This window comes from Trachemys scripta, chromosome 2, assembly GCF_013100865.1.
Source record: "Trachemys scripta elegans isolate TJP31775 chromosome 2, CAS_Tse_1.0, whole genome shotgun sequence".
NCBI lineage: Eukaryota > Metazoa > Chordata > Testudines > Emydidae > Trachemys > Trachemys scripta.
In genome coordinates, this window is record NC_048299.1 from 98,847,604 (window position 1) to 98,869,300 (window position 21,697).

The 21,697-nt window shown below is 40.9% G+C and overlaps 1 protein-coding gene across 10 annotated transcripts in view; it reads right to left on the reverse strand.

Moving 5' to 3' along the window:
* TNS3 (tensin 3) overlaps positions 1-21,697 on the reverse strand; it is a 423,008-nt gene that overhangs the window by 156,564 nt on the left and 244,747 nt on the right. For 8 of the 10 annotated variants that reach the window (XM_034761310.1, XM_034761305.1, XM_034761301.1 and 5 more), the window contains 5 exons: positions 12,321-12,373; positions 10,344-10,515; positions 6,230-6,280; positions 4,282-4,404; positions 714-778 (listed from right to left, as the gene is read on the reverse strand). In XM_034761310.1, the coding sequence (XP_034617201.1) occupies positions 714-778; positions 4,282-4,404; positions 6,230-6,280; positions 10,344-10,515; positions 12,321-12,373 (464 nt within the window). The remainder of the gene's footprint in view (positions 1-713; positions 779-4,281; positions 4,405-6,229; positions 6,281-10,343; positions 10,516-12,320; positions 12,374-21,697) is intronic. The other 2 variants (XM_034761304.1, XM_034761309.1) reach the window with 1 other exon arrangement.

Below are 21,697 nucleotides of genomic sequence, written 5' to 3' on the forward strand. Positions count from 1 at the left end.
AATGAGAGATGATGAGATGTGGTTCTTGAGACAACCTCTTTATTAAGACGTGCTCTGCACTTTGGAAGAGTTTGGGGATCCCTGCTCTGGTGTGAATATTTGGTCCAGGTTCTGGTAGCTTTATTCATAATGAGTAGCACCTATATTCCAGAAGTAATTCCAGTAAGAGGAAAAATAGTCCAATGGTTAGAATGCTAGTGGGGCCTGGGGAATCTTGGGTTCAATTTCTGCTTTGCCACAAACATTCTGTGTAACCCCAGGAAGGTCACTTAGTCTCTCTGTGCCTCAGTCTCCTATCTGTAAAATAGGGATAATAGTACTTCCCTACCTCACAGAGCTGATGCGATGATAAATCCATTAAAGAATGTGAGATGCTCAAATATTACAGTGATGGATAATATGGATAGACAGATTCAAATGGGGATTACTCATGGAGTAAGGTATTATTTAAATGAGTAAAAGTGGAAGAATCTGGTCCTAGTCCAAATAAATGCCATTCATTTTTTTAGAATTTATAAAAGGGAGGCTTGTAACAGATTCTCATCCATCATGAATAATTTTGAGACACTTTTCAGCAACATCTGATTGAAACTGGCATGGGTGACAATCGGGCAACCACTGGTTACTGAAATGAAGGGGAAACTTTTAGGGTTTTCCCCCAGCCTTTAAAGATATATAAACACAGTAATTCATTTGCGTTGTTCATCTCTTACCTGGCAGAAACATTGGTGAAGTGCATATATGATGATATCACTACTCCTATCCTTCCTTTTCCACCCTGTAGGAAAAGAAAGAAACCATAGTTTCTATTATTTAGTATTTACATAGCACCATATGTGGGACTTTGCTGAAAGAAAAAGACATCAGTTCCATCCATTATGCACATGATGGAATGCTGCTTCACTCAGGTCCTACGCTAAGTTGCAAACAACAATATTTGCATATTACTTTGGCAGTTCTGGTGACTACAGGAGCTCTGGTCTTTCCTTTGTTGCAGTGGTGGAGGAGAATGATGGTCAGTGGCTTTTAAAGACCTTTTAGTTGCAAGCTGGTTAACTTACCACATTGAAAATACCGAGTGAGACTTGGGTGTTGGGTATTCCACTCCTACTGAAACTCAGTAAGCATTGGTACCCAAACTGCTCTGGTGCTCTTTAAAAGTCCCACTCAACTCCTGATTGACCAGTAGCATGTCAAGAGCAAAGAGCCCAGATAAGCCATTGGCCAGCCACGCAGGACTTTTTTTTTTTTTTTAATTCAGGATTTTTTATATTTAATTTGAAATCAGAAATTAATGGATTCATTTTTTTCCAGTTTTACCCTAAAAAAAAGCTTCCTGAACTAAAGCCCACGAATCAGTTGTTTTATTTCCCTTTCTTTTTTACTACCTCTTACATAGAATGTATTTGTTATACATGGTATTTTTGTGTGTATACCAAGACAAAGCTATAAATTAAAATAAAGAAAACTATGAACAGCAGCAATAACATTCTATCACTTTTTGTTTTGGGCTCATCCAAGACAAGCCTAGACAACTTTGAAATTTCTGGCATGATGTGCTATAAACTATGAATTCTGACAAGTATCAGCAATTTTTTTCTGACACCTGTGATTTATAATAACTACCGCTTAGTCTTTATGGAGTATTTTCATAATGTTTCGAAATCTTATTAAATAGTTTATATGACATATGTACAGTACAAATTGCTGATCAGTCATTCTGGCTAGTTTTAACATGCTTCCAGATTATTCAGCCAACACATTTTGGCTATATCCAGGAAGGATGGTGGTGGAAAGCTTTTAAGATCCCAGGGAAGAAATTCATCAACAGTTATTTTAGAGGGATTTATAACAAATACTCATTGGGACATTTTGTTTTTTACTTCTGGTGTAGTTGTGTTCAGAAAAGTATATATGTAAAAATTAGTCCAGCGTAGTGAAGATATCATTTCCTTTGTCTCTTCCTCATCATGGTGCTGTCATCAGACAGCCCTGCCTGGAGCACACTTCTGCAGCAGGCTGCAGCACGGCATGTGCTTGCCTCAGTTTCCCTTTCAGGTAACCCAAGGACTCCCCATAAGGCTCTCTTGCCTCAATAATATCCTTCTTTGGGGCTAGTTTACTACAAAAACATTGTGCAAATAATTCAAAACATAAATCTGAAAACAGTCCATTTATCACCCCAGTGCATATAGTCCTTAAAATCTCATGACATGATTCTCTCCATACCACACCTAGGTTCCTCATCACTCCTCTTCAGATCCTCTGCCAGGACAGCCACCCCAGCCCTCTGAGCTGGAGTTTAACCCCAATCATCACAGCAGGAACCTCCACAGCCTCTTTGCTGAGAGATCACCCTCACCAGGGGAGCATCACTCTATTCCCTAGCCCAATCACTGTTCTAGCCAGCAGGCAATTCTCCTCTGCCGCTGTTGCTGCCTCAGTCCTCCAGCCCTGGCTCACTGGCTTGGAGCGGACACCTGTTAAACCACTCTTGCTCTCCTGCCTTTAGCCTTCCTCTAGGAAGCACCTTCAGGCTCTGGCAGCTCTCATCTCCTGCCAATCTCTGCCTCCCTGGCAGCCTCAACTCATCACATCTCATGCTCTCAGATTCTGGTCCTTCATAGGCCTCAGGTACTGCCCCGCCCTCTTTCTTGGCCAAATGGGAGCACTTGTTCTGGCACAGGGGAGCTAGACCTGCTTCATTTACTGGAGCAGGCCATCCTGTTACAGGCCCCATTTAAGGCTCCAATCTTGCAAATGACAGGAAATCAATGGGACTCCACACAGGCACAAAGTTTGCCCATATGCTATCAACTGCAGGACTGGGAGGAAATATCAGTGGGAGTTTTCCAGTGATTTCAATTGAAGCAAGATCAGGTCCCATATCTGATTAATTTACTGTCAACAAATACCAGCACTGCAAAGCCAGTAAGACTCTAGATGTATTTGCCATCAACAAACCTGCCAACTCACTTCTGATCTCAGGAGTATTTACTTTATCTTTATTTCTCTTCTCAGTGAACAAACACTGAGAAGGGAAAACATTATACAACAGTAACAGCACATTAGAGTATTGCAATTATGCAGTTAGTTAGGACCTGTCAGAGCCTGGGCGGTCCTGAGTGCCCTAATTTCCCACTGGCTACAATGGCAGTATGGGATAAATTCACAACAAAATTTAAGTGTTGAGACACTGAGTGTGAAGACATCTAACTTTTAGGAGCCCAGAAAATCTATGGGATTCACAAAGCCTGAGTTAGGTGCTCAGGCTCCCTGTACAATGAAGAGGGAGAGATGGTGAGATGGGTGCCACAGAATGGGATGGGTGCCACAGAATGGGATTCACAGAAGCCAACATGCTGGGCAGTTCTTAGCCTAAATTAGCCAGTGGGACATGCCAACAAGAGGGGTGTGTGCTAAGTCCTGCCCCCTCAGGGAGTTCCGTGCCTAAATCCAGGCTGTAGGCAGATGCCTCCTTCTTCCTAGGATTCTTAGCTGTGAACTTTCTCTGGGTGTGCACAAATTTAGGCACCGAGCAAGTTTAGTTCACCTTTCAGCAGAAGCTAAGTGAAGTTCTGTGAATGTCAGTGGGGCCTGACTCTGGGATTTAGGCACCTAAAGTGGCAGTTAGGTGCCTAAATCCTTTTGTGAATTTATCCGTATGTCTATACAATATTATTCTAGTCCAAACAGAATGAATAATATTATCCATTGTAATCACTGTATGATATATTCAACAACAAAGTGCCCAATTTTCAACTTGGGCATCTAAACTAGGTGCCTAAATCCCGAAGATGGAAAATCAGATGTGCATTTAGGTGACCAAATGCCCACTTTAGGCAACTAAGTAGAGATTTGGACATCTAATGTTTGTGCTCTTAGTGCCTTGATTCAATTGACTAATGGTGATTCTCTGAGGTGCTGTGTGCCCTCAAAGTCCACTAAAGTAAATGAATGTCATACACTATAAGAGGATCCTCAAAAGTTTGACAAGGAGATGGACTAAATACATTCAACAATGGTGTTCAGCTTTGATATATAAACACCTCACTACATATTACTTCTAAGCATACAAGCCTGGATTTATCAGGCCAGAGCATTGGCTGGTCTAACTCGGCATAGTTAATGGCTTTAAGCCCCTTTATATCAGCTAAGCATCTGGCTCATTATGTTTTCAATATTAAAATGGCTGCAAAACTGTTAATTATAACTTTTCTTGTTATGATAAAGTATAAAAAATTGAACGTCATAAATACACTCACTACATTGCACACTTACTCTGCAATGGATCACCACCACATGCTGAGGGTCGCTGTTCAACCATGATTCCATAGCCTTGCAGATGGTGCACATCTTATCAAGGGGAGGTGCATGAAGGTCAGGCCAACCCACATCCATAATCTGGAATCAAGCAAAACCACTTCATTTTCCATTTACAAGGTACTCTTTAACATTATTATCATATACAGTCCTACGCCAAAATGTGCTGTGATGGTAAAGGTTCCTGCTATTTTCTAACAGAAAAATCTGTGCTTCACGGAACCATGGTGATATTTCATTATTTAAAATGCCTTTTTGTCATATAAACAAAACATCTTTACAGACCTCCCAAAACAGCAGGGGGAGGAGGGATACATTATTATTATTATTAGCATATATGAGCTTTCCATGCAAATATTAACAAATCTTATTCAACACTACAGCTGACTGAGAATTTTTCTTCCAAAATGTACTTTGATTAATCAAAACTGAAACTCTGTGTAGGAAAGGGTTGGCTTTGTGAAATTTCCCATTGAAAAAAATAAAATAATTGTCAAAATGTCCCACTTCAACATTTTCTAAACAAAAGTTCTGGAGTTTTTTTGGTTCAAAATTAGTTTTCATTTGGAAATTCATGTTAATTCATAGTAAAAATAAAATAAAACAAAATAAAATAAAATAATAGGTCAAAACACAAGTCTTTAGAAATTGTTGAAACAAAATGACAGGTTTCAGAGTAGCAGCCGTGTTAGTCTGTATCCGCAAAAAGAAGAACAGGAGTACTTGTGGCACCTTAGAGACTAACAAATTTGTTAGTCTCTAAGGTGCCACAGTACTCCTGTTCTTCTTTTTGAAACAAAATGTTTTGATTGATCCAAACTTTTTTTTTTGGTGGTGGAGGGGAGAGGAGGAGGGAGTTGGTTTGTGAAAATATCAGACGTTTCATCTTGATTTGGGATAGGAAAAAATTTCAAAATCTTAAAATTTCCTGGGATAGGAAAATGGTTTCCTTCCCAGCTCTATTAATAACCTGTATTTCCTGCCTTTAAAGGAACTAGTTTTCTTTTGGTCAGCTTCTCATCATTATCTGTGTATTTATCTTGTTCAAATTCCAAAAATAGTAAGCCAACTAAATCCTACGCATTCATTAACATATGATAAAAACTGCCTGTGTGTTAAAAGATCAGATTTCAAATGTCTTAACTATGTTTTCTCAGCAGTAATCTGAACCCCTGCTAGGTCCAAACAATGTTGCTGCTGTGACTGTAGGTCTGTGATAGTATGGGCCAAGGGTGGCTGTTGAAAGTTTGGCTGTTGAACCTGCCAAAGTTCTTAAACATGGGAATGAGCTCAAGTCCCAGACATATATTCAACCCCTTACACCTACCATCTCACTCCAAAGAAAATGTTATAACAAATGAAGATAAAAATGGGGGGCGGGAGGGGGGGCTATGAGGCAGAACAAAGAAAATGCCAACAACTTTTGTTCTCCTAATTACATTGCCATTGTTCACAGATGCAATTATGAAGAGAGGAAGGCAAATCCACAAAACATGAGGTTATGTTGAACTGTGAAGTTCATCAATTTCAGTACATTAAGGTTTACATAGCAAAGGAGCATTATATGGCCATAAATATTCCATGGGCACACATATAATGTAGAACTGACATTAAAACCACAGAAATCAATGGGAATCTTTTCATTTACTTCAATGGACTTTGGATCAAGGTCTTATGTGCAAAGCCAAAGAAAACAATGGAAACAACTTTGTAAAGCATAGACCTGACATGCAAGAAGTCACAACACTCAAAATTAAAGGGGAGGCATCTTTGGTTTTCTAAACTCTTCCTAAAATTGTCATTTCATTGTGTACATCAAAGCTTGTATAGTTTGAAGGCTCATGGCAGCCCATTTATGCTGTATTTAAATCTAGCAACTGAGGTATGTTATGATCAAAACCAATACCTTTGGGTTAAGCTTGGTAAGGTCATATCTTTTTTCAGAAAGGTTTAACACCTGTTCAAGAAGAAGAAAAAAGAAAAAGTATGAGATCTTGATGTTTAATTTCTTTTGTGGTAAATCACTGTATCCAAAATACATTATAAGAAAATTAAATGACAGGGGAGGGCCTTCAGATTTTTCAGTCACTTAAGATAACCAAATTATTAGCTGAAGTTAGATAAGTTTAGCATTTGCAGTGTTCGGGGTATTTCCCATAGTAAATTCAGGAAAGTATAATGGGAAACTACATATGCTGAGGAAATGTATGTAACAGTTACAATTTTCAAATTTATTATAGTCATTATATATAATATAAGATTATAAATAGTATTATGCCTTATGCTTAGCAATCTTATTATACTACAAAAGTTCCTCTGATTCCTACATTGTGGGTTGTTTTTTTGGTTGTTTGTTTGTTTGGTTGGTTGGTTTTAAAGAATTGACCAAGATTTTAAAAAAATGGGTGCCTAAATACAGGTTTCTAAGTCCATTTTTAGGCACTTAAGTGCCTTGACTTTCAAAAATACTGAGCACCCAAAGAGATCCCATCAGGGCCGGCTCTACTGTTTTTGCCACCCCAAGCAGCGCGGGGGCAGTCTGTGTGCCGTTAGGGCGGCACGCGCATTTCCGCGGCGGTGGCAATTCGGCGGCAGCTTCTGTCTTCAGCCGGAAGACAGAAGCCGCTAAATTGCTGCCCCGGGCAGCTGAACATAGAAGCTGCCGCTGAATTGCCGCCACCGCGGAAACGTGCGTACCGCCCTAATGGCACACAGACTGCCCCCGCCGTCCGCGGCGGCAATTCTGCCGACCCTTGCAGATTGCTGCCCCAAGCACCTGCTTGGAACGCTGGTGCCTGGAGCCGGTCCTGGATCCCATTAAAGTAAGTGGAAATATTGGCCATATATTTTTCTTACGTGAAAATATTTTGATATTGAAATAAAGGTAAGAGAAACTGTTAAGTTTAAAACTAGTTCAATGTATGTACCAGTTGCTAGTGATTAAGAACCTAAAATAGTTATTTTCTTGAGAATTATGCTGATCCTATGTGTTGGTACAGTGCCTTGCACTTTTTAGGGAGTATTACAACATACATAAATAATAAAACTATTAATAACAATGTGCACTTTACTAGAATAAGTGTAAAACTTTGCTTATATACTATGAAATAATGTATGCATGTGCATTAATGAATATGTCACTAATGATACATATATAATGTTCTTTTTTTTTGTGAAGGATTGTGTGTTGTGTTTATATTTTGAAATTACTAATTAAAAATAGCACTTATTTAGGGACAGGACTGTGGTTCTTCTGTTATGATGAAATCTGCATTGATTTTTTTTTTTTTATTTTGTAGGAGGTATAAGATTTATGATTCCTTAACTATTCATTTTCTGGCTTTTAAGAGCTTGGGTGTTTTAAGGATGTGATAAATAAGTATTTGTTGTGGAAAGAAATTGTCAGTGCAGTTGCACTATGTACAAACAATACATCAGCCCAATATTGTTTCCTTGGTCACTGAGAAGATTCATTGCTGACAAGGCTGTCAATATAAGACACCCTTTCTATTGGTTCTTTCTTTTCTCCCTAGATCCAGTGATTCCTGATTCATGTCTAGTTTTCAAATAATGGCAATTTCTTACACATTTTATTATTTCTGCCTTTGAAACATCCTTGTTGCGTGAGTCTGTCAAAATCTATTAGTGTTTATAAAAACTTATTGTCGTGGAACTCTACCAGAGCACTGTACGTGAATTTGAAAACATCACTGAGGTTGCTGGGGGATAGTTACTAAAATCTACTTATGTTTGGAATTTTGTGATATCAGGTGATTTCACTGAGCTGACAAAGGGGGGCACAAAAAAAAGTTAGACACTTCACAGAAATTTTAAAAGTGCCATTTTTGAACTCTTTTAATTTTAAAAAAGTACTTTATTTTTTCAACCATTTTAGAACAAATTTTATGGATACAAAGTAGGGCCAAAATCAGCCTTAGCTAGGGAGACGCTATCAGCTCTCCATAAGAATTACAGATGTGCAGAGCTGGGACTAAAACCCCGGTCTTCGATCTCCAAGACACAAGTCTCTGCTACTTGAGCTAAAGAAAGAGGGCTATAACTGTTAACTATAGAAGAACCTTCCCTGTTCTTTCCAATATGCAACAACTGAATAGAGGACAACTTGCTCATGCAAACATACGACACTCCATCTTGGCCCCCGTTGACATTAATGGCCAAAAATTCCCATTGGCATTAATGACAGCAGAATGGTGCCAATAACTCATAAAGAAATCAAAGGGAGAAAGATTGGGCTCAAAACTACCCCCAACAAAACGCATTTATAACTTTGCTTACATTTCTACAAATACAGGCTCTGTTACCATCTGTCTTGGATGGTTTAGACACAACAAATCCTGCATCTTGGCAGGGGAGTAGATTATATGACCTTTGTGGTCCCTTTTAACTCTATGATTCTATGACACAAGAATGTGCTTAAGCATGTGTTTAACTTTAAGCACGTTAGTGCTCTCCATGACTTCATTGGGACTATTCACACGTTAAGTGTTTTGCTGGATTGGTGCCATAGCTGGAATGCAAATTTTCAAGGATATTAAACGATATAGAAAATTTGAAGGGGTTCAAAAAAGCCATTTTTGAAACAGAGGGAGACAAAGAAAACTTAGAGAAAAGTGGTAATTTTATAACGGACTATAACTGCAAAATGGGTTGCCAAATTTTCTTCATACTTTGCAAATACATTTTCCTTTATTTCCAGAGCAAATCTGGCAATTTTCCAACCAAACCAATATATTTCCCAAGCCAAAGTTATAGAAAGCCTAAACCAATTGTTAATTGTTGGCAAACTTAGCTATGGAGAGGTTATGGCCCTTTCCTAACACTAAATGGAATTAATATAAATGTAACAGTGGGTTTTTTTTGTGATGTGAACACATCTAATAAGAGTTAGATAGCTGGACCAAGACCACCAGCCTATTTCAGGTATACCAAAATACAGCATCACATGACAATGACAGTTGATCTGGGCTGACTTTGAAACACTGACTTAGGTGAAATGCTTTGCAAAGCATTACAGTTTTGTGTCAGAGAGACCACTGGGTTGGCTTACAGGAAAGTTGATGTGACAAAAGATTCATAATTGGTAGTACTGCAAGCACAGCCTGAGTCCAATCATTGCTATACAATGCAGTTGGGATAAATAAATGTGTTGTGAGTGAATGAATGTGGAGGGCTGGTGTTCTTGGGATGGAATAACAATGCAAGCTAGCTGCTGCAGTAATTTTACCCTCCTGAAGTTGTGGATTTATTCTAATAGTTTACACATGTCAGCTAAAAATAACTTCAATTAACAGCAGAGATTTTGGCCCTGATTTATAAGCACACAGAGAAAGACAGTGATACCACAGGGTTTAAATGTGCTAAGCAGAAAACACCACACAGCATGATGTGGTCATTATAAAAGATCGTGCATGTGGAACCCATTAGAGGTTTGTCCGGGACCTTATATTTTTTAATAGAAAATAAGTAATGGGGAAAAAATGCATCTAAATTAAGTCAATGAAAGAGACAAAACACACTAAGAGCAACCTTTATGTGCTGTTTCACAATCAACAGTGCAGCCAGCCAAGGCGGGGGGGGGGGGGGGGGGGGGGGGTAGTCAGAGATCATCAGAACCCAAGTTGCAGCTGCTAGAAAAATGCATTCCCTGGTGAGGCATCTGGATCTTGTAGGAATGAGTTTTACTCAGTGAGAACTATCCCTACAATTTTTCTGTTGCAAATGAACATGATGCTCAAAGAGTATACTGCCTTGCCGTCAACAAGAAGGTGGCTTGCATCTGTTTCCTTGTTTGACGGAATGTAAAATGCTGGGCAACTGTCACTTGCACTGATGTAAATGTGAACTAGATAGGCTTTGGTGGAGTTACATCCAACTTACATTGGCGTAAGTGAGCCTATATTGGGCTCGGTTATTAAGGATATCAGATCAGCCATCGTACAGCAAATAGGGTAAAACTGAATTACACATAGCATATCCAAACAGGCTTAATCTGCACTTACCAGGTAATTATCTCCATGTTTGGATTTGAGCATTCGGGTTACATCTTGCAGGTTGTGCACATACGTTTCCTCTGAACAGCTGGCAGGGAAGGATACAGCAATGATCCGCTCAGTGATGTAAGTCAGGTCAAGTTCATAGCCCTCCTCCATAATGTGATCAAAGTCTGCACTTCTGCGAAGAATCCGATGTGGCAGTTTGGGGAGCGGGGAGAAGGGTGAGTGTGACAAGAAAATAGAAAGTTGATGAGCAGAAATTTCATCCTGGACTCATACTGGGGAACCAGTCAGTATTTATGGTTCCTGATATTTTCATCGAAATTGCGGTTCATAAACAGCTTATAAAACAAAATTTATTCAGGTCTTTAAGCAACTGGCAGCTGGCCAAAAGAGAGTTCATTACTGTGCCACCTATAAAAGCCCAGGCCTATATATGCAGTGCTATGGAAAGGTAGAAAAATGAATACAATTGAATTTGTTCTATCCCCAACAGGAGAAAATCCAGGTGTTACAGACATGCAGAGACTCATGGCAGCAGTAATCTCTCGCTCTTTCTTTGGGGCATCACAAACACTGTCTTTAAGTGGTCTCTAAAATCGCTCATGTATACAATATGATTAAATCTGCCCTAAGTTATACAGATATGAATTTAGAAACTGCATTAACTTCAAGAGAGTAAATGAAGTCAGAATTAGGTTTAGTTTCTCCAATAGTTTGGCCTACAAGTACTTCTTCACTGTCATAAACAACTCATAGAAACTATCCACGTTTCTAATGAATAGAGTTAGAGGCATCCTTTTTGAATGCCATGTCCAAACAGGCTACAGAAAAAGCACTGGAGTTATAGCACACGTTATTCTGTTCTTGCCATTTATTTACTTTGAACATGGACCAAAAAGAACCACAGTAAAGAGTATGTAAAATATCCTTTCCTTCTCCTCACTGCTTTGGCTCAGTTAATTGTGAAAAGGGTCATTGCCATATATTGGCTAGTTAGCAGCTGCAGCTAAATAATACTTAGGACTTGTTTAGAGATTTACATCTTCAATACACTGCAAATACATTAATCCTCTTCACATGCTCATGAAGAACATAGATTAATATTATTAACCCTATTTTATCTATAGACTTGCTCAAGGCCACATTGCAAGTCAAGGGGAAGAAGGAGGACTAGAAGTCAGGAGTTCCTAGCTCCCTACCAGTATTCAGCCCAAGCTGTTGACAGTGTCCACACTGTCAAACCTACCACAACAAAAGGGCACCCTTCTTGGCAGCATTTCAGTCGATAAGCTCTTTGGGACAGCTCTTCCTATGTCTGTAAAGTGCCTAACACATTTTAAGTGCTACTGTGATGGAAATAATAAGCTGAGTATTTGCTGGCCATGGAAAGTGAACTCTCTTACCCTTATGGTGGGTCCCTTTACTGGATTGGATTGAGGCACACTAGCAGAGTGGGATATTATCTTGGACTGCAGCCTGTGAGCAATCTGGTCTGGATAAATAACTTCTGTGCTGTCAGTCTGTCACCTTTCATGAGTCCCAGCTTTACTTTTGGTGAAAGACATCCCTGTGCAAAGGCCCAGGACAAAGTCTATGCAGAACTTAACTCCCACTTGGGCCCCCTGTAAAAGGTGAATTTTACCCTTAAAGAAAACAATCTGCCTTTAGATCTGTGTAATTAAAGTTGTATTGAAGAAGCAGCATGAAAGATAAATGAGAATAATACGATGCTTAAGGTGACTTGTGGTAGTTTTACCTGTAGGAAAATACTCAGCTTATCTGGTATTTAACATATGTCCGGTAAAAGATCACTCTACAACCATAACAAGAAAACGTCATGGCCTATGCCTTTCATAGACAACAACTGGAATGTCTTTATATATGACTTTAACCTGCCGAAGATGCCATGCATAGGAGCAATTAAAAACAGCACAACAGTACTGTGCGATAACACAGCAAAACCATTACAGAAATACTTACTGTGATACTTTGTCACAACAGAAAGAGGAGCTTTTTGAAAAACTGCCGGAAGTCTGAAACAAACAAACCAACAGAGTGATCAGCTCAATAATTCCCGTGGCACGACAAAATCAACATGGCTACTTCTTAATTTCACAAAATGAAGTTTCCCGCTATGAAAAAAAATAAGAAAATTCTTTTGTAATAAATAAATCCCACTTGCAAATGGTAAATCCCATTGAAATTCGTTGGGATTCAGGTGCTTAGTCACCTTAAGATCCTTTGAAAATCCCAGCACAAATTGCTAAGTGCATTTTGTATGGCTTCAACCAAAATGATACTTAAACTATTATGAGGCCCTCAAAAACAGTACAGCATCACCATGCTCCTCCTACTTTCCCAGCAATGATTTACAAGAGGACTCCCAACACATCTTCCTCCTATAGAAGCAAAATGAATTTATTCCTGTTTTGGATGCCTTTATTTTAATTACAGAACATGGTGTTCAATGACAGGCACAGAGGAAGGTGAATTTAATCACAAGAGTTGCATAGTGTTAATGCATCTATCTTTAGAGATCTGCCTGGGCAACCCAATGACAAATTCTCACAATACTCCTCCATCAACAGAATGGTAAACTACAGTAATAATGGGATCAGACAATGCTGCCCCCTCCCCCCCACCATTTCTAGTCCATTGCCAAAATATGTCATGTCATAACTTGATTTGAAACCTGTTTTGACCATAATTTCAAACATAACGGAAATGTACTATGTACTAAACATTACCAGCGCATGTCATAATCCTAACACAAACCCTTATTACTTCACACAAGTTGCTCCCCTGCTGAAAATGAAGGCTTGTTTGTCTTACACATTTAGAATCTCTGGTAGGGCTTAAATTGTTGCAGAAAGATTAGGGGAGTTTAAAGATTTGAGATCTGGATTTCTATTTCTGGTGTGCTAAAGCCAGAGTTTTGGTACGAGTCCATTGATTGCAAAGATATTTCCTTGTTATCAATTGTTTCATGGAAGGGATGATATGAGCAAGAGGAATATGCTATGAATAACTTCGTTATAATTGTTACATATTTGTAATATGCATAAATTAATTTAAAATAAAGTGGTCTTAATCAAATTCGCTTTGCAGGAAAATTCACACCTTGAGAGATGGCCCCTTCATTTTGTAAGAATATAACAGTTATACTGACTAGGTACTAAAGTGTCAAATTTTACTTCTAAGTTAAAAATTATTTGTTAACATACAATAATTATGAAATAAGAATATATGGAACAGTTCAGACTTTGTCCTGCCCTTATCTGCATGTGAGCTTGGGATAAAGTATATGAATCACTAATAAATATTTACAAAGCAGGGGTTTCTCACCCATCTCCTGCCTTTGATTTGCATGTATAGTACAGAAGAGTGCGCTATAAATCTGTGAGTCAGGATACAGACTGGAATTCAGATCACCTGAGCCAACATAACTTTTGTATGCCCGTACTCATGAATAGATTGATTTATGCTAGGATGGGTTTGTGGCTATAGGATCTTTTATAGAAGAAAAAGACAAAAAAAGAGTTTTGAGACACCACTCCTCAGTTCAAATGCATCACATAACAAAAGCAGGTAACCTCCAACACACACCCAAATGTACATAACTGGCATGTGTCTTTTCCAAAATTTCTAGTGATGAGCTGCTTTGAAGAATTTTAAACAAGTCTGAATAGTAGCGTGCTGTGTATCTCTCATACAAATTGACACTTGGGACCTGATTCTGTGAGATGCTGAATGCAACCTGTAATGTACTGAACATTCACACCTTCCATTATCTTCAGTGGTGAGAGCTGAGGCAGCTTAGCGCATTGCAGGCCGCTCTCAATCCCTTTCAGAATCAATCTTTTAACATAGATATTCTCAATTAATGAATGTTTTGAAAGTGCCTAGTACACAGAGGGTGCTGCCATACGTAAATTATAAATAATCATAATAATAGAATCCCTGCCCACAATCAGTCTTTCAAGTAGAGGAGACATTAGCTGAATGTGTTTCTATTTCAGTTGCATGGCTCACTGACGGCCAGCCAGCAGGTTCACTGAGCACCTTACTGAGTGTTTCCACCAACTTTGATAAATGTAATAACTAATCTCACTTAAATATGAGTGGTCAGTTAGTTATGGTTTCATTTCTCTCTATGGGTTTTCCTTTGCTAAGAAGCAAGTGATACAATGAAACTTTATTCCACTTATTTGTAGCATATAAACTGGACATTAATAGAGCTCTCACAATAAAACAAACAAAAAAATCCCATTAGGGACATCTGTACTTAATTGCATGCATGCTATCAAGCTGAAAAGCAGTGTATTCCTTTCTGCTGCATGCACCATATTGGCGGTTTGTGCCAATTTCCATAACTTAACAGCTGGAATCGCTTAATATGGAAAATTTCAGTGCTGTTTGTGAAATTCTCTCCAAGTACCTATAATGTAGTTTATTTTTTTTTAAATCTGACTGACTCTCCGTTTAAAACAAAAGCTTTTAAAGTCCTTAAATTTGGTCTGGGTATCATGTTTTATTGCACAATATAAGGAATTGTGATACCGTATAAGCTGTCATGGTGGATACATAAACATAAGAAATTGTGAAAACTCCCCACATTCCCCTGAATTGTCAGGCAGAGACTCTAAAAGAGATTTCAGTTCACCATGTGAAACTTTCCATCATTTTAATATGGTGGACAGCATGTGATAAATTGCTCTTACCCATTTACAATGTCAAGGTCACCCTGTACATTACATGTTGATTCTTTATAGTCAATGATTTGTTTGCAGATGGCAAGGAGCCAGGGAAATACCCTCACATCCCTATACGCCCTCTAACGTATCTTTTCCCCCAGCATTATTCCCTGATACAATCATTTCTGAGCCAAAGCAACGTACCTTTCCCTCATGTTTCTATTTTTCCTATGGTCTGATATGCTAAATATATTATGACACGCTGCATACATAGTTCCACATTCTGAGACATTTTTGTGGCTACCTTATTTCTTGGGATTTCACAAATTAATCTCTGTAATACAGAACCTCGAGAGCTATCATGAATTTCAAAATACCACGAGGGCAAGGTATTTATCAAACAGTATGGCAGACAATGCATACATCTTGGAAAATGTGCTATTGTGCTCAAACACTGATGAAATGCACAGATTTGTCAAGTTTTGTAGGAATATGGACCACACAATCTGACACCAAGTATATAAGGATGTCTTCCTAATCTGATTTCTTGACAACAGATGTTCTGTAAAACAAGCACTGCTCTACTATGCCCTCTGACCAAATCTGGACTGAGTAGCCAATTAAACAATGCACTTGAACTTATGAAACAGTTTTCTTTTTTTTTTATCTTTCTTTTTATTGTTTTTATATAAAATATAAACACAATGAAAAAAATATATAAATACATGCATAAGATGGAAATACCCTATAAATAACAAAATTCAGTGTTTATTATTTGTTAAACCTGGGAAAAAAAACAAACAAACAACTAACAAACAAACCTGAACCCATAAAGGTCATGCGGGGCGTCAATTGTTGAAGTGACTAAACAGATAAATAAGTGAGAACATAACTTATGAGTATTGGGGACTAATATATACTAAACTGCAAATTTATGCAAGAGTTTCATGTGTGATCAGACATCCTCATATTTTTTCCAAGCATTTCTATTAGACAAGGTCATTGATTCCATTAATACGGTAGTAGATAATTCACTAAGCCAACCTGTGTATGAGGGAGGAATTGTAGATTTTCTCAAAATAACTTCTGCACACTAAATTAGTTACTGCAATCCATTTCTTAATGTTAACTGGTAATACCAACTCATTCAGCATCGCCAACATACACAAGGTTGGAGAAGGAAAAATAGCAACACAACATTTTTGAGAAAGCACTGAATATGGTATTCCAGAACACATGCATTTTTGACAGGTATAGAGGATGTGTGAAAGGTTGGCATGGGGCTGTTTGCATTTCCATCATTCACTGTGTGTTGCCAATCTAGCTTTAATATTCTGGAGTCCACTAATACCTGTTTTGTTATCTTGTTCTGGAAGAATCACAAGGATAAAGAACTTGAAGCATCTTTCACATTAAGCCAGATATCCTCCCAGTTTTCTGTTGTGATAGTAAAGTTAAGTTCTCTTTCCCATTTTTCTCTGAGACTCAGATTGGGGGGTAATGCAAAGTATTAAGCCACCTATGAATAATTCCTACAAAGTGACTTTTGTTTCCATATTTCTTAATATGTTCTTCTAGAGGTGAGAGAGTTGAAACAGAACAATTGTTTCCTACTCTTGCATGAATTCTTGAGCATAGCTTCTGAAAGAAGGAACTGAACCCTGGTCTACACTACGAGTTTAGGTCGAATTGAGCAGCATTAGGTCGATTTAACCCTGCACCGTCCACATGACCAAGCCTGTTTTGTCCACTTAAAGGGCTCTTAAAATTGATTTCTGTACTCCTCCCTGGCTTGGGGTTTAGCGCTAAAATCAACCTTGCTAGGTCGAATTTGGGGTAATGTGGATGCAATTTGACGGTATTGGCCTCCGGGAGCTATCTCTGAGTGCTCCATTGTGACCGTTCTGGACAGCACTCTCAACTCAGATGTACTGGCCAGGTAGACAGGAAAAGCCCCGGGAACTTTTGGATTTCATTTCCTGTTTGGCCAGCATGGCGAGCTCATCAGCACAGGTGACCATGGAGTCCCAGAATCGCACAAGAGCTCCAGCATGGCCTGAATGGGAGGTACTGGATCTGATCGCTGTATGGGGAGAAGAATCCGTGCAGGTAAAACTCCATTCCAAAAGACAAAATGCGTGAAAGTTAAGAAGCTGAGGCAAGCCTACCAAAAAACAAAGGATGCAAATGGTCACTCTGGGTCAGAGCCCCATACATGCCAGTTCTATGATGAGCTGCATGCAATCCTAGGGGTGGCCCCTACCACTACCCCACCACTGTCCGTGGACACATGCAAGGGGGGAGTCTCATGCAACAGGGACTTTCTCTTTTTGTGGATGAGAAAGATGATGAGGAGGAGGAGGTTGAGGATAGCTCACAACAGGCAAGTGGAGAATCCCTTCTCCCCAGCAGCCAGGAACTGTTCTTCACCCTGGAGCCAATATCCTCCCAACCCTCCCAAGGCGGGCTCCCAGACCATGAAGCCAGAGAAGGAACGTCTGGTGAGTGTACCTTTGTAAATATAATTCAGGGTTTAAAAGCAAGTGTGTTTAATGATTAATTTACCACGCCAAGCCAGTAGCAAGGAGTCTGGAATCATTGCAGAACAAAACCTTGCAGCGAATGGGCCCGGGCTTTGGCTGTTTGGCTTTGGTTGAAAATAAATCATCCCCGCTGTTAGCCATGCGGTGGGGGGAGGCCCGTTCATGCTGAGCTGTTCGCGTTTGCTGACAGGGATCTTCCCTGATACTAGCCATGCGGTGGGACGGGGGCGGGGGTGAAGCAATCATCCCAGAGAATTGCGGGTGGGGGGGTTGGATTGTGCTGCACATTCACCCTAAAACTGCAGCCCCTCCTTTTAAATGGCCAACCCAACGGGCTTTGCTTGGTATGGGAAAGGAGGGCGCTGCTGTTTGAAACTGTTCCCACATGTTATGAAGGTTGAAGAAGCCAAAACTCTTTGCCTTACCCTGGCTGCCTGCAAGCCAAATTCTGTTGCCCAGCCGAGCGTGTGTGATGTCTCACACAAACCGGCAGGCACTCAATATAAGAGGCAAAATGCGACCTTGTAGCAAAAGCACATGTGCTATGTAATGTGAATCGCTTGATTCAGTGTGAAATAGTCTTCCCTTTGTTCTCTAAAATGTATCTTTTAAAATACTACTCTCCCTTTTTTTCCTCCCGCTGTTGCAAACATTTCTATGCTCCCCCTATCATCTCCGTCCCAGAGGCTAGCGCAGATTAGAAAGAACATCTCGTCGCAAGTGCCCAGAGCTCATGCAGTCCTCCCGCACTGAAAGAGCTCAGTAGAATGCGTGGAGGCAAACAATGGCGGAGTCCAGGAAAGCGTTAAATGAACGCGTTGAGAGGAGGGAGGAGCACACTGAGAGGAGGCAGGATGGAATGCTGAGGCTACTGGGGGAGCAAACTGACATGCTCAGGTGTCTGGTGGAAAGGCAGCAGGGGCACAGACCACCACTGCAGCCCCTGTGTAACCACCTGCCCTCCTCCCCAAGTTCCATATCCTCCTCACCCACATGCCCAAGAATGCAGGGGGTGGGTTGGGGGAGGCTACGGGCACCTAGCCACTCCACCCCATAGGATTGCCCAAGCAACAGAAGGCTGGCATTCAGTAAGTTTTGAACTGTAGTGTGGCCTTGTCCTTCCCTCCTCCCCTCATCCACCACCTGACCCGGAGCTTCCCTCCTCACCCACCCCTCCCGGGCTACCTTGTGAGTTTTCCCCCATTTGTGTGATGAATTAATAAAGAATGCCTGATTTGGAAACAATAATGACTTTATTGCCTCTGAAACCGGTGATCGAAACGGGGAGGTCGGTTGGCTTACAGGGAAGTAGAGTCAACCAAGGGGGTGGGTTTTCATCAAGGAGAAACAAAGAGAACTGTCACGAAACTGGTTTTTAAAGCTTTTCTGATGTGCAGAGTGCCCAGCTGTGCTCTTCTAATCGCCCTAGTGTGTGGCTGTGAGTAATTGGCTACCAGGCGATTTGCCTCAAGCTCTCACCCCGCCATAAACGTCTCCCCCTTACTCTCACAGATATTGTGGAGCACACAGCAAGCAGCAGTAACAATGGGAACATTGACAGGTTTCAGAGTAGCAGCCGTGTTAGTCTGTATCCGCAAAAAAAACAGGAGTACTTGTGGCACCTTAGAGACTAACAAATTTATTTGAGCATAAGCTTTTGTGGGCTACAGCCCACTTCTTCGGATGCATAGAATGGAACATAATATTGAGGAGATATATATACACATACAGAGACAGGTGGGAATTGTCTTACCAACTCTAAGAGGCCAATTAAGTAAGAGGAAAAAAAACTTTTGAAGTGATAATCAAGATAGCCCAGTACAAACAGTTTGACAAGAAGCAAGTGTGAGAATACTTACATGGGGAGATATATTCAATGTTTGTAATGGCTCAGCCACTCCCAGTCCCTATTTAAGCCTAAGTTGATTGTATCTAGTTTGCATATCAATTCCAACTCAGCAGTCTCTCGTTGGAGTTTGTTTTTGAAGCTTTTCTGTTTCAAAATTGCCACCCGGAGGTCTGTCATAGAATGACCAGACAGGTTAAAGTGTTCTCCTACTGGTTTTTGAATGTTATGATTCCTGATGTCATATTTGTGTCCATTAATTCTTTTGCGTAGAGACTGTCTGGTTTGGCCAATGTACATGGCAGAGGGGCATTGCTGGCACATGATGGCATATATCACATTGGTAGATGTGCAGGTGAACGAGCCCCTGCTGGCATGGCTGATGTGATTAGGTCCTATGATGATGTCACTTGAATAGATATGTGACAGAGTTGGCATCGGGCTTTGTTGCAAGGATAGGTTCCTGGGTCAGTGTTTTTGTTCAGTGATGTGTGGTTGCTGGTGAGTATTTGCTTCAGGTTGGGGGGTTGTCTGTAAGCAAGGACAGATCTGTCTCCCAAGATCTGTGAGAGTGGGGGATGATCTTTCAGGATAGGTTGTAGATCTTTGATGATGTGCTGGAGAGGTTTTAATTGGGGGCTGAAGGTGACAGCTCATGGGAATATTGGTTTCGCGGAGGTCTAACCTAGTCAGTAAACTGTGCCAGCGAGCTTTTAAACATCCAAATGCACATTCTACCACCATTCTGCACTTGCTCAGCCTATAGTTGAACTGCTCCTTACTACTGCCCAAGGTGCCTGTGTATGGCTTCATGAGCCATGGCATAGGGTAGGCTGGGTTCCCAAGGATAACTGTAGGCATTTCAACATCCCCAACGGTAATTTTCTGGTCTGGGAAGTAAGTTGCTTCCTGCAGCTGTTCAAACAGACAAGAGTTCCTGAAGATGCGAGTGTCATGCACCTTTCCCGGCCATCCCACGCTGATGTCAGTGAAACGTCCCTTGTGATCCACCAGTGCTTGCAGCACCATTGAAAAGTACCCCTTGTGGTTTATGTACTGGCTGCCAAGGTGGTCCAGTCCCAAGATAGGGATATGCATTCCGTCTATCGCCCCACCACAGTTAGGGAACCCCATTGCAGCAAAGCCATCCACTATGACTTGCACATTTCCCAAAGTCACTACCCTTGATAGCAGCAGCTCAGTGATTGCATTGGCTATTTGGATCACAGCAGCCCCCTACAGTAGATTTACCCACTCCAAATTGATTCCCGACTGACCGGTAGCTGTCTGGCATTGCAAACTTCCAAAGGGCTATCGCCAGTCGCTTCTCAACTGTGAGGGCTGCTCTCATCTTGGTATTCTTGCGCTTCAGGGCAGGGGAAAGCAAGTCACAAAGTTCCATGAAAGTGCCCTTATGCATGCGAAAGTTTCGCAGCCACTGGGAATCATCCCAAACCTGCAACACTATGCGGTCCCACCAGTCTGCGCTTGTTTCCCAGGCCCAGAATCTGCGTTCCACAGCATGAACCTGCCCCATTACCACCATGATGTCCAAATGGCCAGGGCCTGTACTTTGAGAGAAGTCTGCATCCATCACTATCTTGATTGCGCTGTTGTCGCCTCCTCGCCTGCTTTTTCAGGTTCTGCACATACTGCAGGATAATGAGCAAAGTGTTTACAATGCTCACAACAGCAGCGGTGAGCTGAGCAGGCTCCATGCTTGCCATAGCATGGCGTCTGAAGGAGAGCAGGAAAGCAGAGTTGCAGCGGAATCGGTGGATGACAATGGATGCCACGAGAATAGATATTTATACAGAATGACAATAGGACCTGCAAGGTGGATTCATGGCACCAGGAGAGCAGAGTTGCAGTGGAAGCAGTGGAGGACGACGGTTAGCACTGCGCACATTTCCCGAGGAAGAACACATGTACCCGGGAGCCCATGACAGAAAACATGGAGAAATTCGCTATCGAGGCAATAGCAGCAGAGGACAGTTGCAGCAGAAGTGGTGTATGACAATGGTTTGCAGTCCTACTGCACCGTCTGCTGCCAGCAGCACCCAGGACACAACAGTAGTGGTGTTGGTGAACTGAGCTGAGCGGGCTGCACGCTTGCTGTGGTATGGCGTCTGCGGGGAAAAAAGGCGCAAAACGATTGTCTGCTGTTGCTTTCACAGAGGGAGGGGAGACTGACGACATGTACCCAAAACCACCTGTGATAATGTTTTTGCCCCATCAGGCATTGGGAGCTGTACCCAGAATTCCAATGGGCGG